This window comes from Equus quagga, chromosome 4 (genome assembly GCF_021613505.1).
Source record: "Equus quagga isolate Etosha38 chromosome 4, UCLA_HA_Equagga_1.0, whole genome shotgun sequence".
Classification (NCBI taxonomy): domain Eukaryota; kingdom Metazoa; phylum Chordata; class Mammalia; order Perissodactyla; family Equidae; genus Equus; species Equus quagga.
The window spans coordinates 44,772,234-44,788,262 of NC_060270.1; the positions used below are offsets into that span (position 1 = coordinate 44,772,234).

Consider the following 16,029-nt stretch of genomic DNA (forward strand, 5'->3'; position numbering starts at 1 on the left):
ATGAGAAAAACTTGATATGGCATAATTCCTTAGAAAGCAGGTCTATCTTGTTGCTTCTTTAACACTAGAGTTGTAAACAGGTTTCAATATGTATCTCAATGTTTCTTCTAAGCTTCATACATGTTGCTAATTTATTGTGGCGATACAGCTGGAGAGTGCCATCTTGCTTTGCTATGCTCTTGTTATGCCAAAGTGTAATGTATTGGAGAGGAAATTGATAGTTTTTTGATAAAAAAAGATACTTGCTAATCTAACATTTTACAGTATACAAAAGTACTTGGACATACATCATACTTTGATTCTCAGAACAATTTGAGATAATGGAAGGTTAGATATCCTTCTGTAGATGCAGACATCCAGGCTTCCAGTAGGGAGGTGACATCAGAACAGTCATGGAGCTAATGTGGGGACTATCAGCATGTTGAGGGCAGAAATGTAGCTGGAACACATCAGGACCTCTGAATATTTATTGAATTAACCAATGAATTAATTAAATCTGGTCCAGTGCTTTCCTTACAACTAAACTATTACTACAGTGGTTTTTGCATATTTTAACAAATAGAACCCATGATCAATTTATGGAGCTCAGAACAGAAAACAGAAAAAATAAGCTCCTTGCAGTCTGCTTCGATCCTGCTTTGAAGACATAGGCTTATTCCTGTTTTCTACATTTCCCACTTTGCTCAATCGATAAGTAGTTTAGGGCTCTCAATCTATAGGACTTTGAAAAGTGTCTGTTTCTAACAGAGGGCCACACTGAATGTGCTCAGGTTTTTTAGACTTCTTCAAAACAATTTTTTTGTATACTTTTGTTATCAAGAGAAAAACAGATGTGATCAAACAAGGGTAGTTGGGCCTCCAGGTCTGGACACAAAAAACAGAGCCCTCAAGTAGAATTTCACAGCAACCAGATACAAATTTAACAATATGTAAAGAGAGTCTGTTCTTTAGAATTCTAATGCTGAGGCTGGAGGCAGAAATAAGATGCAGTCCGTGGCTTTCATCCCACCATAGGTAGCTTAACGACTTTAGTTTTATCCTATGTGGTCCAACAAGGCCTGACACACTGCACTGCAGTACAAGAAGCATCTCTCGGGCGATGATGCGTAAAGACAGAGGGATTTTTTTAGTCAATTGCTGGAATTAGGCTTTAATGCTTTCTACTAAAAGACTTCATACCCCAGATAGCTGACTGCTATCCACTGAATCTTGGCAGGCAACAAGACTGCTGAAGCTGAAACCGGGAAGCTACGCTAAGCAGATTGTCATGAATGTACAAAATGCTTTATTTGTAAAGCTGCTTTTCCTTGTTGCAGTTCAAAATGCTTTTCTTCTTTTTTTAACCTCTCAGTTTGGTCAACTGTGAGTCTTTATCAAAATTACTTTCCAAAATGTCCCTTAAAGAGCCAAAGGAGAGAAATAAATGCTCACCTCATCAAAAATAAATGTTTTCTTGGAGGATAATCCTAAACATATCAGTTTAGGAGATTAAAAATGATCATGGTCCTTACAAAAGCTACAAGACACATAGAAAGCCATTAAATACTTTACCATTATTTGGAAGTTCTAGAGGGCTACAGACACCATTTTTGGTTCTATCTTGCGGTGAAGAGATCAGTTTTGCAACGAGAGATGCTGAGATGGGCTGCACAAGGAGAGAGGTGAGGTCTGACCGGTTTTGCCTAAAGCTTCCATCTGTATTCAAAAGAGAAATGAACAGAATCTTTAGTAAACAGAAATTAAAAACACTTGAAGGAAGTTTTCTGTAACAAGTATTTAAATATGAGCGGTAAGTATATTTTAGTTCATTTCTTTGTTTATTCCTTAGTTATACTCTGCCTACTTATTTAAAATGATTTGAGGTACCTCATAATAAAAATTCAGTCCAAATACTATTATGTATCCTAGTTAATGATGGCAGATTGTACACATGCATTTACCTCCATTCTTCCATAAAACTCCACTGAAATGATAACAAGGAATAAGAAAGCATAAATCCACAGGGGCCAAGAGAATAAGACACAACAGCAAAAAAGATTCTAAAAGCTGGAAAGCAGATGCATAAGTGTCAACTGATACAACAGACCCAAGGAGACCAAAATCTAAGCCAGCAGGGGGAGGAAGCTGAGAAGCAATGCAGTTTGTACCACAGAGCCCGGAAAGGTTTAGGAATTGGCAACACCAGCTATCTATTAAAGGAGGGGTGAGGGAGAGGCTGGAAACAGGAGGATTTGATGAAATTCTGACTGTGAAGGGGTCTCTCCTCCTGAACCCCTTACTCACCCAGTCAATGTGAACAGTGCTTATTATAACCTCCCACCACCTTCCCTCCAGCAGGAAACTGAAAGTGGGGTGCTGAATCGGGAGCCACCAGACACAGTGAAGGGTAAGGCTTATATTTAAAATGGGATGGTATCATGATTGCTGAGACTCTTCAGATGTTTTACTCTCTTGGAGCCCAGAATCTTTTCTTCCAGGTAGGGCAATGGAACATTCATTTGTAGTCAGTTTGACCAGGTCAATGGGGAATATATAAAAATACCAAAAATCTGGAAGTCTACCAACAAAACAACTCACTCAAGATATCTTACATTAAAACCCATCAGTCAATAAATTCCACCATATACAGAACTTCAAATCAATGTAATTTTGCCATTCTTAAGTAGGAGCTCTCAGCCAAGGACAATTGTAAGACAGAGCATGTGCTGCAAACCTATCGAGGATAAGAGTAGGAGGTCAGGAGGCTGGGGGAGAGAGGTGTCCGGGAAGATAAAAATAATGAGAATACTAGATGTGTGCTAATGTGATGAGAGAATATTTACAGTAAGATCAGAGTTAACATTTGAAGAGGTTCTAGACATACAGAAAAATAAGAAATGAGACATTTATTAAATATAATATAAAATGAGACAATTATTAGCTTCAAAGGGAGCAAAAAGTTCTTCGAGAAGGAAATGTAATCAGCGGATGATGTGAATAATACATACATAGTCATAATAATATAAGTAACGACTATTTAACACAAAAATTGGTATCATTCTTTAGGAAAAAGGAGAAAAGAGCAAAAGTCAGAGATGAGGCTACATGGAGATTTGCAAAAGAAAATTAAATCTTTATCTTCCATAGTGGTAAGTCAATATTATGGATAAAACTGTAAAACGAATTCAATTTTTAAGCATGCTCTTGAGAGACAGAGAGGTAAATGTAAAAAGTAGGTTACAACTAAAAATGTTCAAGGCAATTAAGTATTTGCCTTTGGGAGAGAGAAAGGGGCGAGAAGACACAGGGAAGGACCGGAGAAGGTGACGTGGTTTTACAAATTAAGCTTCGTAGAAATATTTGACTACTTATATTCACCTATAACTTTGAAAAAATAAAAATTAAATAACAACAAAGAGAGAAAACAGCTATGATAACACATGTAAGAGAAAAATAAACAAGTACTCAGAGTAAAGAGAGTGGAAAAAATTAAGCTGTGTTTAAGGAAAGAACTAAATACTTATTCAGTTTATACATTTATACTGACTCAGAAAAGAAAATACACAACAGAATGATTCTATCAGGCAGCCAATAATGTTTGTGAACCCAGAAGTATGTCTTTCAGGACTTTTATTAGGGAAAGTAATTGCTAAAGGTTTTCTCAGAATTTAATTCGATAGGACTGCAGGGGGGTACAGAGCTCAAAGATACTGGTACCCAGGCTCCAGGAGGCAGATTATAAATGAGAAAATATGTTACAGAAGTATTTCCTTAATTTGTCATCTGGAAAACCACAAGGCTAAAAAATGATATTTGGCTTAGGCCTGCAGCAGCTATAGAAGTCATGGCTTTGAAGAAAAAATAATAAAGATGTAAGCTTAGGATCAGTTTTGTTATAGAAGCACAGTGCTGGTCTCCTAATTTAGTATGAACCCCTTTTATACGGATATATGACAGTGCATTTTGACCACCGTGTAGTTCATTGCCTCCTAACATTTTTTATGTCATAGGACCGAGACTAGCTATATAATTTGCAGGGCCCAGAGTAAAATGTGGGACTTCTTGTTCAAAGAGTATGAGAATTTCAATGCGGCAATAGTAGAGAATTACATCAATTGTGGGCCCTTCTGAGTGCGGGCCCTGTGCAGCTGTACAGTTTGTATGCCCATGAACCAGGCGCTGCGTGGTTCACAGAGAACCGCTGAGGTGAACTGAAGGGGATTTTCAGACCACAAGGAAGCTGCTCTCAGCTACAAGTGACCTGCCGTGAGTCCCTGCTGCTCCAGGCTGCACCTGGGGCCCTTGAGATTAACATCTCAAGGCACAGAGAGTGTGCCTAAGCACACCAGCTGGGAAGCCCTGATATAGCCATCTCCGCTTCTCCCAGCATGTACTTTCTCCCTCAGCCATTACCTGTGGAACTTTAGTCTACAAGGGACAATGAAAGAGTATTTATGGGAAAGGTGCAATCTGTTATTTTGAAGTTTTCATGGATGTTAGGTGCTGACACATTACCATCACAAAATGAAACTCCTTATAATGCTGCATGATTTCATCTCTCCCCAGTTCAAATACTGAACTCTTTCATTTGCCATTCAAGGCCCCTCACAGTCTTAGACCTTATATCGCCAATATAATTTCCTATCATTCTTCTCCATACATGTTATGCTGAAACTTAAGCTGTCCCGTACACATTCTGTGATTTACATCCTCCGTGTTTTCTTTAAGCCATTCCTTCTATTTTACTTGCTCTTCTCATGCATCATATCCTGCCTGAATGACACAATCCCTTCAAAGACTAACTCACAAGTCACTTTCTGCACCTTTTTGGCAGGGCTTGTTATTTCTAATTAAAGCCACGATGTAAAAACACCGTTTTCCCCCTCTAAACTCTAAATTCTTTGAAAACAAGGACCAAGTTTTCTACATCATTGCATAACACACAACGCCTAGTACACTGCTGGGAACATAAGAGAAGCTCAACAATTAATGGAAAAAAGAAAGAATGAATCAACAATTCTTTGAAAGATGCTTTCAGTGCCTCTATCTTGCTGCTTTTCTGAATGCCTAGAAGATGGAACAGGGGTGCAACCGAAGAATGAATTATAATTCTCTTAATCCTACACTTGTTCTACATTTGTGCTCTCTCCCCAGCTAACTACCCTCCCACAGCACACCTATCACATAGGCTTTCAAAACCCATCCATCCCCATCCACTCACTGATTAACCTTGCTCTAGAATTACCTTTTGCGGTTAAAAGAAAAAGTATTTCTATAAATAAACTCATATTTGAGATATATTTATCTGTTAATAAAAAATCAATAACTGTATTCTTTTTTCTCTAGAATGCTCCATTAAGCATATGGAACAATTCATTTAAAAGTTAAATATGAGTGAATCCTAAACCATAATTGAACATGTCCAAATTTTCGATTTTTTGTGCTGCATGACTAATAGACTTGCATTAGTTTTGAAACATCCAAAGTAAGAGGTTCATTAATTTTTCACCTTCAGCTTAATGGAAATTTGACAAACAGTTCAACTCTGAGAGCAGATACTAAAAGCAGGACTTTACAGGACACTGAGATTAAATTATAGACAAAAAATGTTAAAAAACATTTATTGAAGAAGTGCTGGGAGAAGAATTTTTTCTCCTATTATTGAGAGACTTTGAATAAAATCAAACATGTGTACCATTTTTATCCAGATATATTTTAAAACCTATCTAGGAACTACAAGAATCCGTTAGATATAGAGTCCCAAGTTTGATTCCATCACTGACTCACTGTTTGAAATGTAACACATAAATCATATCACTATGATAATATTGTCATCCCCTCTACTATTCCTGAACAACAAGATGATACTGGAGGCGCTTCATTAGATCAGACGCCTTGAGTCTGAACCACAGTTGGTGAAATTTAGAAGAAATGAGGTTAAAAATAAGTAAAATGTTTTCTTTTTTTTTGAGGAAGATTAGCCCTGAGCTAACTACTGCCAGTCCTCCTCTTTTTGCTGAGGAAGCCTGGCCCTGAGCTCACATCCGTGCCCATCTTCCTCTACTTTGTATGTGGGACGCCTACCACAGCATGGCTTGACAAGTGGTGCCATGTCCGCACCCAGGATCTGAACCGGCAAACCCCAGGCCGCCAAGAAGCAGAACGTGCGAACTTAAGCGCTGCTCCACCGGGCTGGCCCCGTAAGATGTTTTCTAATTGTACATATTTAACAGCCTTTGCATTATGCTTTTTCAAATTGTTGATGCTCATTTCAATCACATCTGGTTATGTGTATAAAGAAAAAATGAACGCTCTGTTAGCCGCCAGCACTTTTTTTGTGTAGCAAGATGGAATTCTTTTGAACTCAAATTAAAAGTCAGTGTATATAGCAAGTGCTGATTACCCAGAGTATCAGGAAAGATAAACCTCCAGAGACTAGAAATCTTAGACACTGGGTTCCTCAGAATTAAGGCACCAAGTGGTGATGTGAGGTAAAAAATATGTTGGTAAATAAAGTCAGAGGGGCCTCATGTGGATCCGTGATGACAATTTGCTGCCACTGTGGAGGAGACTACAGTTTTTGAGTTGAGGAGTATAACGCAACACTTGGCACCTGACTCTGTGTGTGTGTTTGTGTGTGTGTAAACATGAGATCCATGCAACATAGTGTAAGCACAGATCCTACAGATCTTTTCTATTCAATTCTATTCTAGGCCTCGGGCAAGCAGCATTGGAATGATCTAGAAACTCACTAGAAATGCAGAAGAATCTCAGACCCCACTCCATACTTTCTAAATTAGAATCCAGCAAGATCCCAGGTGATTCACATGCACATTAGATAAGCATTGGCCTAAATCATTCTATACTTTTCCAAAACACAATTTACGTAATTTTACGCAGCAAAGAAGATATAAAAAGTAGGATGAAAAGGATGAAGAATAGCATGTGTTTGCTCATCTTACCCAAAATTAAAGATGATAGAGCCTTTGACTATATCAATAAACCCCAAACCAACAATTCTCTCAGAGAGTCTCCATTAAAATGGGTAACAAGTCTGTTCATATGCTATCACTAAACAATAAGCTTACAATGGACGAGAGCATTTCTTTTTGTTTTATCCTTTCCTCAAAGAAAAATTTGGTGATTCAAAGATCAAAATTACATTTTCAACACTATTTCGGTCATGAAAAAATATTACAATAGCTAACTGATTCGACTTTTTTCTTTTCTTGATTTTCAACTATTTTAATTTATTATAGTAAAAGACTGACAAAGCTAAAGTGTAAATACTTCCCACTTGCCAGAAAACCATGTGATCAGAAAGCTTAAAAAAGAGAGATTTTTAAAACACATTTTGTGCTGCACTTTTATGAAAAAGACCCAAATATCAAATAAGCAAGTTGATATCAGTGATGTTCCCCCAGAATATTTGATTTGACTTTCCCCAGAGGACTGCCACATTGACAGAAACCAGACCATTAAATAACTGGCGCAAATGTTTTCTCATTTTTGTTTTAGCTCACAAAATTTACAGTTATTTCCCTGAAATGACCAGTGCACTAAATTGGCTAGTCATTTTGTTGTCCTTGTAAATACAGCTGATCCTTTATTATTTCAGTGTTTTATAACTACTGGTTATGAATATCACCATCTTCCTTCAAGCTAGTCAAATTCGGTACTCTGTTGTTTAAGATATTATTAAAAATAAAACACTTACTTTAAAAATGCTTTGTGCTATGCACTCTTCTCAGAGCTCGCTCATGCTCTCTGCCTCTCTCTGTGTATATATATACACACCATACCCACGTACACACACATATATATACATGCACACGTGCATTTTTTACGACACAGGATTTTTATTACTAATAGTTATTCTCATAACTAAAATTAAAATTACTATTTCTTTAATTTTACAACCTATTTCCTGTGTCTTCTCAAATTAACATAAATTGTCAGTCTAAAAGCTGACTGATGTGTTTACCCAACTCTCAGATGTCACTTTGTCCTTGTTACCTGTCCCCACACAAGTCCCTGTGTACACATATAGTAAACACTGCTCTGTTCTAATTTCCTTTTTACTTTCTGCTCACTGACCAGAGTGTAAGCTTCTTGGGGGCTCATTCACTGCTGTATTCCTGCGGCTCAGCACAGTGCATAGTAAAAAGTAGGGGCTCAGTGAATATTTTTTGAATGAATGATTATACCAAAGTGCAAATGAATAATTTTGTTTTGTCTGATCATGAGCCTAAAACTCATGATTCATAATACAAAACTTGTAATCACAAAGTCCTAAAAATGAAGACACAGATGGTCTCAGCGCCTCATTTCATTGGTCCTCTCTTCAGCTAAAGCATTCTGCCAGGTTCCCTGGTAAATATCACGTTTTATTGCTTAGCTAATCTGTAGTAAAAAGTCATGTTAACTTTTACATTAAAGGAAATAGAAAGTAACCTACTCATTTGTCAATCAAAGTGTCTATATATTCTGATACTAAAAGAGCACAGATTATGTAAAGTACAATTTTATTTTAAAAAGTAGTGCACAGAAAAAGTCTTTGTTAATATTAGTTTGTTAAGGCAATCATGCATCACTTAATGGCAGGGATATGTTCTGAGAAATGTACTGTAAGCAATTTTGTTGTTGTGCGAACATCATAGAGTGCACTTACACAAACCTAGATAGTATAGTCTACAACACACCCAGCTATATGGTGTAGCCTATTGCTCCTAGGCTCAAACCTGTACAGCATGTTACTGTACTAAATACTGAAGGCAACTGTAACACAATGGTATCTTTGTGTCAAAACATAGAAAAAGTACAGTAAAATTATGGTATAAAAGATGAAAAACAGTATACTTGTGTAGGGTGCTTACCAAGAATGGAGCCTGCAGGATTGGGAGTTTCTCTGGGTGAGTCAGTGAGTGAATGTGAAGGCCCAGAACATTATTCTACACTACCATAGACTTCAAGAACACCGTACACTGAGGTCACACTAAATTTATTAAAAAATATTTGTCTTTCTTCAATAAATTAACCTTAACTTACTATAACTTTTTTACTTCATAAACTTTTTTTAAACTTTTTGACTCATAACAACACAGCTTTAAACACAAAAACACTATATAGCTATACAAAAATATTTTCTTTATATCTTTTTTCTGTGAACTTTTTTCTATTTTTAAAATTTTTAATTTTTTTTTTTACTTTTTAAATTTTTTGTTAAAAACGGGGACACAGACACACACATTAGCCTAGGCCTACACAGGGTCAGGATCACCAATATCACAGTCTTTTACCTCCACATCTTGTCCCACTGGGAGGTCTTCAGGGGCAGTAACATGCATGGAGCTGTCATCTCCTATGATAACAACGCCTTCTTCTGGAACACCCTCTGAAGGACCAGCCTGAGGCTCTTCTTGAGGAGGTGCCACTCTCTTCAGAAATACGTCCATGGTGGTTTGCTTGGTTTCTTTCTTTTTTTCATCATAGATTTCCTCGTAAGAGGACAGTGCACCATGAACATTCCTGTCTATTAATGGAAACCTTTCAATGTTGGGATCTACGTTTCCAAACTTTTTAAGGAGCTTGTTGAGTTCTGCAAAACCTTTGGCTAAACGCTTCACCGTCAATTTTCTTGGGAGTTCTTTTTCTTCTCCTGTAGTTTCCTTTTCTCTTGCCTCTTCTTCAGCTACGCATTCCTGTTCCAGTTTCAACAACTCCTCACTAGTCAATTCCTCAGGAACCACCTCGAGGAGCTCCTCAATGTCACCCTCATCCACACCAGGTTAAAGTTGTTTGCCATCTCAACCACAGCCTCATTGATCTTTACAACCTCCGCATTCTTGGCAAATCCTTTGAAATCATAGATGAACCTCCTGAGTATCTTCTTCCAGATGCCATTCATACACTCCTTGGTGACAATACCCCAAGTCCAAGCAAGGTTCTTGATGCAGTCATAGAGGTGTAATCCTTCCAGAATTGCACCAGTGTCTTCCTCAGTTGTAGCAATAGCCTGAGCAAAGGTCCTCCTCAGGTAGTAGGCCTTAAAAACTGCTATAACTCCTTCATCCATTGGTTGGATCACAGAGGTGATGTTTGGAGGGAGAAACACTGCTTTGATATTGGGATGAGGATCACCAATAAAAGGAGGATGTCTGGGAGTGTTATCAAGAATAAGCAAAATCTTGTGAAAGGTATGTGATTCTCCAAACAGTATTTCTCCATTTTGCCAGCAGAGCAATTCAGGAGAGCATCTTAGAAGAGGAGCTGAATCATCCATGACTTCTTACTGCTTCTGTAGTACACTGGCAGCGTGTGAATAAAGGCCCTGGAGTTCTTTCTCACTGCGCCAGATCAGAAAGGGCTTCAATTTGTAGCCTGCAACATTGCCCCCAAGCAACACTGTAATCCTCTCTTTAAAAGGCCTGAAACCTGGCATTGACTTGGCCTCCTATGGATGAAAGTTCTCTCAGGCATCTGGTTCACAAATAGGGAGGTTTCATCCATACTGAATATTTCCTCTGGCAAGTAATTTTCTTCCACAATTAGCTCATCTAGAATTTTCCAAAAATTCTTCAGCTGCCTTCACATCAGCACGTGCAGACTTGCATTGTTACTCAATGCAACATTGTAGTCAGGCCAAGCCTTTTCTTTCAACACCACAAACAAATGTTTGGTTTTGGCTACAATTGTTACGGTGCTGAGAGGGATACATTTCTAAGTCTGGTCCTCAATCCAGGTCATTAGAAGTTTCTCCATGTCTGATACAGGTCCTTCTCAAATTTTGTTAGTCCCATTGCCTTCAATGAAGCAACGCCTTTAACAGCTTCTGTCACTTTGCTCTTGTTATCCAAGATCATAGCTACGGTGGGAAGGGGACACGCCTGACTGGTGAGCAATGACCATCACTGATCTTCCACTTTGTAATCTTTAATCACTTTTAATTTTGTTTCCAGGCCAATAACTCAATGTTCCATGGAAATATCAGCAGTGGATTTTGTATGCTTAGGGCCCATGATGCACAAAACAACACAAAATTAAATCAAGTGGAAGGAAAAATCATGCAATCAAGAGACAGGGTAAACACGAGATATACGAGGCTGTTGCCAGAGTGACACGGCATGCTGTTTCACAGTAAAGTTTTTTTTTTAATAAGTAGAAAGAGTATACTCTAAAGTAACAATAAAAATTACAGGATAGTAAATACATAAATCAGTGACAAAAATTTATTCTCAAATGTTATGTACTGTACATAATTGTATGTGCTATACTTTCATACAACTGGTAGCACAATAGGTTTGTTTATACCAGCATCACCACAAACACATGCATAATACATTGCACTACAACATTATGATGGCTGCGATGCCACTAGGTGATAGAAAATTTTCAGCTCCATTATAATGTTATGGGACCTGGCATATATGTGATCTGCTATTGACTAAAATGGCATTATGCAGTGCACGATTGTATTTATATAAATACCTTTTAATTTAATTTGGTTTCTCTCTTTCAAAAATTATTTTATTTTATTTTTTTAAAAGATTGGCACCTGAGCTAATAACAGTTGCCAATCTTCTTTTTTTTCTCCTTCTCCTCAAAGCCTCCCAGTACATAGTCGTATATTCTATATATTCTAGTTGTGAGTGCCTCTGGTTGTGGTATGTGGGACGCTGCATCAGCACAGCCTGACGAGTGGTGCCATGTCCGCACCCGGGACCTGAACGGGTGAAATCCTGGGCTGCAGAAGCGGAGCTCGGGAGCTTAACCACTCGGCCATGGGGCAGGCTCCCTAATTAGTTTATTTAAAGGTATTGATCACGACACAAGCTTAAAAAGAGCTAGACAACTTTCCCCATCACTAAAAATATTCTTCTTTTATGTTTACACACATAAACTCAAGATTTATATTGGTAAAGTGAAATTGATTGGGGCAAAGGACTTTAAAATATGTTACCATCATTCTCTCCCCTCGAACAAATATGCTTGATCATGTGTACATTAGTGGCTATGCAGTGTTGGAATTTGCTCTGAATTTGACAAACATTCAATTAAAGAAGAGTTATTCTTAGATTAAAAAGTTTTGATTTGATTAATGTACCGTTAAGCCAGGTGCTATGCTTCTTTTGGCTAATATACAGAACACAAACATAAGTATTTAATTACATCATTAATTCATTAGTTGAAATCTAGTGTGCCCTATAATTAAATTATTATTTACAGAATTATGAGAATATATTTTTTAAAATACTTTGAATGTTTTTTATGGCTTTGAAACATATTCCTATAATTATTTCAAAGAGATGATGGTCATCATTAACAACTTGTTCTCTAAAGACATTTTTGTAGTCTGATCCTTTCTACTCAAGAAACAGGACATCCTTTGGCACTGGATTTTATCTCAATGAATTTATATTTATAAATTTGTCATTTTATTTTATTATTATTTTTTAAAGATTGGCACCTGAGCTAACATCGGTTGCCAATCTTCTTTCTTTCTTCTTCTTCTTTTCCCCAAATGCCCCCAGTACATAGTTGTATCTTCTAGTTGTAGGTCCTTCTGGCTGTGCTATGTGGGATGCCGCCTCAGCCTGGCCTGATGAGCAGTGCCATGTCCATGCCCAGGATCCAAACTAGCAAAACCCGGGGCCACTGAAGTGGAGTGCACAAACTTAACCACTTAGCCATAGGCCCAGCCCAAAATCTGTCATTTTAAATGAAAATGTAGATGTACAATGGCAGTGGTAATATTCAGATATTCACAAATGTTTTCTTAATTCTATTTCAGAGAAATACTTGGTCATAAGAGAACTGATTCCCTATTCCATGTAACTCTAAATATTACTATTCTTTTGTATTCATCGTTTGTCTACTCCAAGACTGTTTCACTCCCTAAAGCATTCCAAGAACATGAACATTTGGAAATAAACCATCAACTATAACATAAGAAAAACAAACTAAGGGGCTGGCCCCGTGGCCGAGTGGTTAAGTTCGCGCGCTCCGCTGCAGGCGGCCCAGTGTTTCGTTGGTTCGAATCCTGGGCGCGGACATGGCACTGCTCATCAAACCACGCTGAGGCAGCGTCCCACATGCCACAACTGGAAGGACCCACAACGAAGAATATACAACTATGTACTGGGGGGCTTTGGGGAGAAAAAGGAAAAAATAAAATCTTTAAAAAAAAAAAAAGAAAAACAAACTAAGAGACAGATAAAATATGCAATTTACTTCGAAGAAAGTAGTCTAGATTCATAACTGGAATAATTGGCCATCTGCACATTACATGTAATATAAGCAAATTAACCCTCTTCAAGGGCATTTCCCCGAGAAGCTTATCATCTCAGACTAGAGGGGTATGAACATTGAAATGATTTGCAAAGCTTCTAGTTTTAGAAAAAGTGTACTTTACATTTTTTAAAAGACAGCAAATAAACTGTATGGATGTGTATTGTTTGGTTTTTGGTTGTTATGAAAGTCTGAACCATTAATTTACAATAAAATTCTTCATATCAGATTGTAACCACAACACAATATTTTACGAGGCTGATTCAATGAACAGGAAGATCAGTGCTTTATTTCTGGAGTTACTTATTTTGTTAGATGTTATAATAAAAGTGGAAAATAATTAATCTTTGCTCCCCTGACATAGATGTTAGATTAAATGAGCTACCACATATGAAGTGCATCTCATTTCCTCATTGTTACCTGTGTATTTTCTGGTTTTGACATGGAAACATTGACACAAGAAAGGGACACCGGCCTGGAGTCCAGAGACCAGTATCTGGTCCTTACCCTGCCTCTAACTGGGAAGAGACTCTGAGAAAGGTTTCCACCTCTTTTGTAGCCTTAAACTCATCATATATACAATACATACGTATAATACAATACATCATATATACAATAAGGATTTCCATTTCTAAGATCTTGATTCTAACCTTTTCCACAAGCAGTGATTTTAATAAGTTAATAGTTTCCTCTCCAAAATGTGTTTCAAAATACCACACAGTACTTTATAATTCTGACAGGAATTTAATAGAAATCTTTCTCATCTTGATGTCAAAAGGAGTTCTTTGCATTCACATGGTTACATCTAAATTTGAGGTGAATATCCTACTGTAGTTACAGAAAAGTCCCTCGGAACTTTTCGGAATGGGTAAAATGAAAGATTTCAATTAATTTCCCTCCTGGCTTATCATTTTTCTTACAATATCATAAAATTACTTTTTACTATTAATCACACATAGAATTGTGACTTGAAAAATATCACGCTAGTGTCTTGCTATAGTGACAGTGTATATTGGGAGAAGACACACATGGAATTTAAAAATTGAAGATTTTTAAACATGTGCTGTGGAAAAAATCCCCTCAGTTAATAAGCACAGATTGGTCATCAAGAGCTGTCTGTATAATAGAACTCTAGTCAGAAATATTGTATTATTAATTCTTCCTCTGAATTTATGGACATGAGAATTTTCTTACAGAAAGGTCCCATAATTTGTTGAAAGTAATTTAGCAATTTGTTTTGGAGGTACATTTTCTCAAAGTATGTTATGAAATGGGACCCAAATTCATATTTTAAAAAAAAGACGAAAATAATGCTTTGCCTATTTTCTTACTCTGGTAATATTTTTCAGTATACTGAAAGGTTATTTCCCTAAATAATAAGTCTTCTTTGAAGTTGCAGCAAAGCCTGTAATGGCACAGTGAGAGACACGGCTGTGCTTAGCACAGTTCTGATGGTCCAGTTAATAAGCTGGCATGTTTTTTAAGGATAGTAATGTTGTCTTTACTAGTTTTTGTGTATAGGACTTCAAACAGCACCAAACACAGTTATCTTTTAAAAGCTTTTCCATGATAAGGGAGCTTGAACAAAAATCAAGATTATTCACATTGGTCTAAATTTTCTTTCCAGCGTCTTCATTTAATCTTCATAACCATTCAGTGATGTAATATTACACCTTGTGCTATATATTAAGATCCTTTTGGGTCACTCTTAGTCAACATTGTATCTGTTTCTTAGAAGAGGTAGGAAATGAGTGCAATCTTAAATACGTAGAAAAGAGAAACGTCCAAGAAGTTATTCCAGAAAACGAACAGATCCCTGTCTGGCAGCCCTTTTTAATTATATTTTTGTGGCAGTTGGGTTGGGACAGGAACAGGGAGCCCAGCAGAAGAGCTGGGAGGGAATAGAAGACACAAAATTAATTAATTCATTTTGAGCTTCATGACTAGAACTATTCAGTTAATGAAAGAGTTTCAGAGTGGCTAGAGAACCCAATATCTCTGGCCAGGGTTTCTGAAATGAACCAACAGACAAAAAAGCTTCAGCAGGCCTGAAGAGACGAGGAACACCAGAAATAAAGAAGAAACAGATATCTGAAAAAGACAGAGATGAATTTAATGGAAACGAAAAACAAACATTGCTAATGGATTTATTAGCACATTAGCACAGCAGTGCCTTGTGACTGGTCAGGGGTCAGCATGTCAAAGCTCAGCAACATGAAGCAGGTTTTCTTGACTCCTCACCGGGAAATTTGAGTTTCTTTTAAAGTAGTGACTAGAACCCTAAAAAACAGTTACCAGAACCATGCTCTTTAGCTACATCTGGTGTCAAATGATCCTGGCTTTGACAGGATTTTTTATACAAAACTATAAGTTTCAAACTATAGGAAAAAAAATACGTACAGGGGAGATGATTCCAGGCAAAATGATTAAATGAGCTGTGGCAGAAAAATAAAGGTGTGAAAAGGGAATGGCGGGTAGACATGGTTAAGTGGAGATGACCATGTACATGGTAGATTATGGCTAGACTTACAGAGTCCTTGTGGTGGTGGGTCTTGTGTGATAGATTAAGAAGTGTGGAGAATATTGAGTAAGTACTGGGGACTTTTAGAGGGTTTTATAAGGTTTTGAGTGGAGAATTGGTAGTATGAAAGTGGATGTTAGAAATATTGATCTGAGAGTGATACACAGAACAGAATAGAACTGGAAAAGGGAATACAACGAAAACAACAAAAGATTCCATTTGTACCAGACATAGAGCTTGGT

At 37.3% G+C, this 16,029-nt stretch overlaps 1 protein-coding gene across 7 annotated transcripts in view; it reads right to left on the reverse strand.

Annotated features, from left to right (window-relative positions):
* NAALADL2 (N-acetylated alpha-linked acidic dipeptidase like 2) overlaps positions 1-16,029 on the reverse strand; it is a 1,259,279-nt gene that overhangs the window by 338,661 nt on the left and 904,589 nt on the right. For all 7 annotated transcript variants that reach the window (XM_046659057.1, XM_046659060.1, XM_046659059.1 and 4 more), the window contains one exon: positions 1,552-1,695. In XM_046659057.1, coding sequence (XP_046515013.1) covers positions 1,552-1,695 — 144 coding nt within the window. The remainder of the gene's footprint in view (positions 1-1,551; positions 1,696-16,029) is intronic.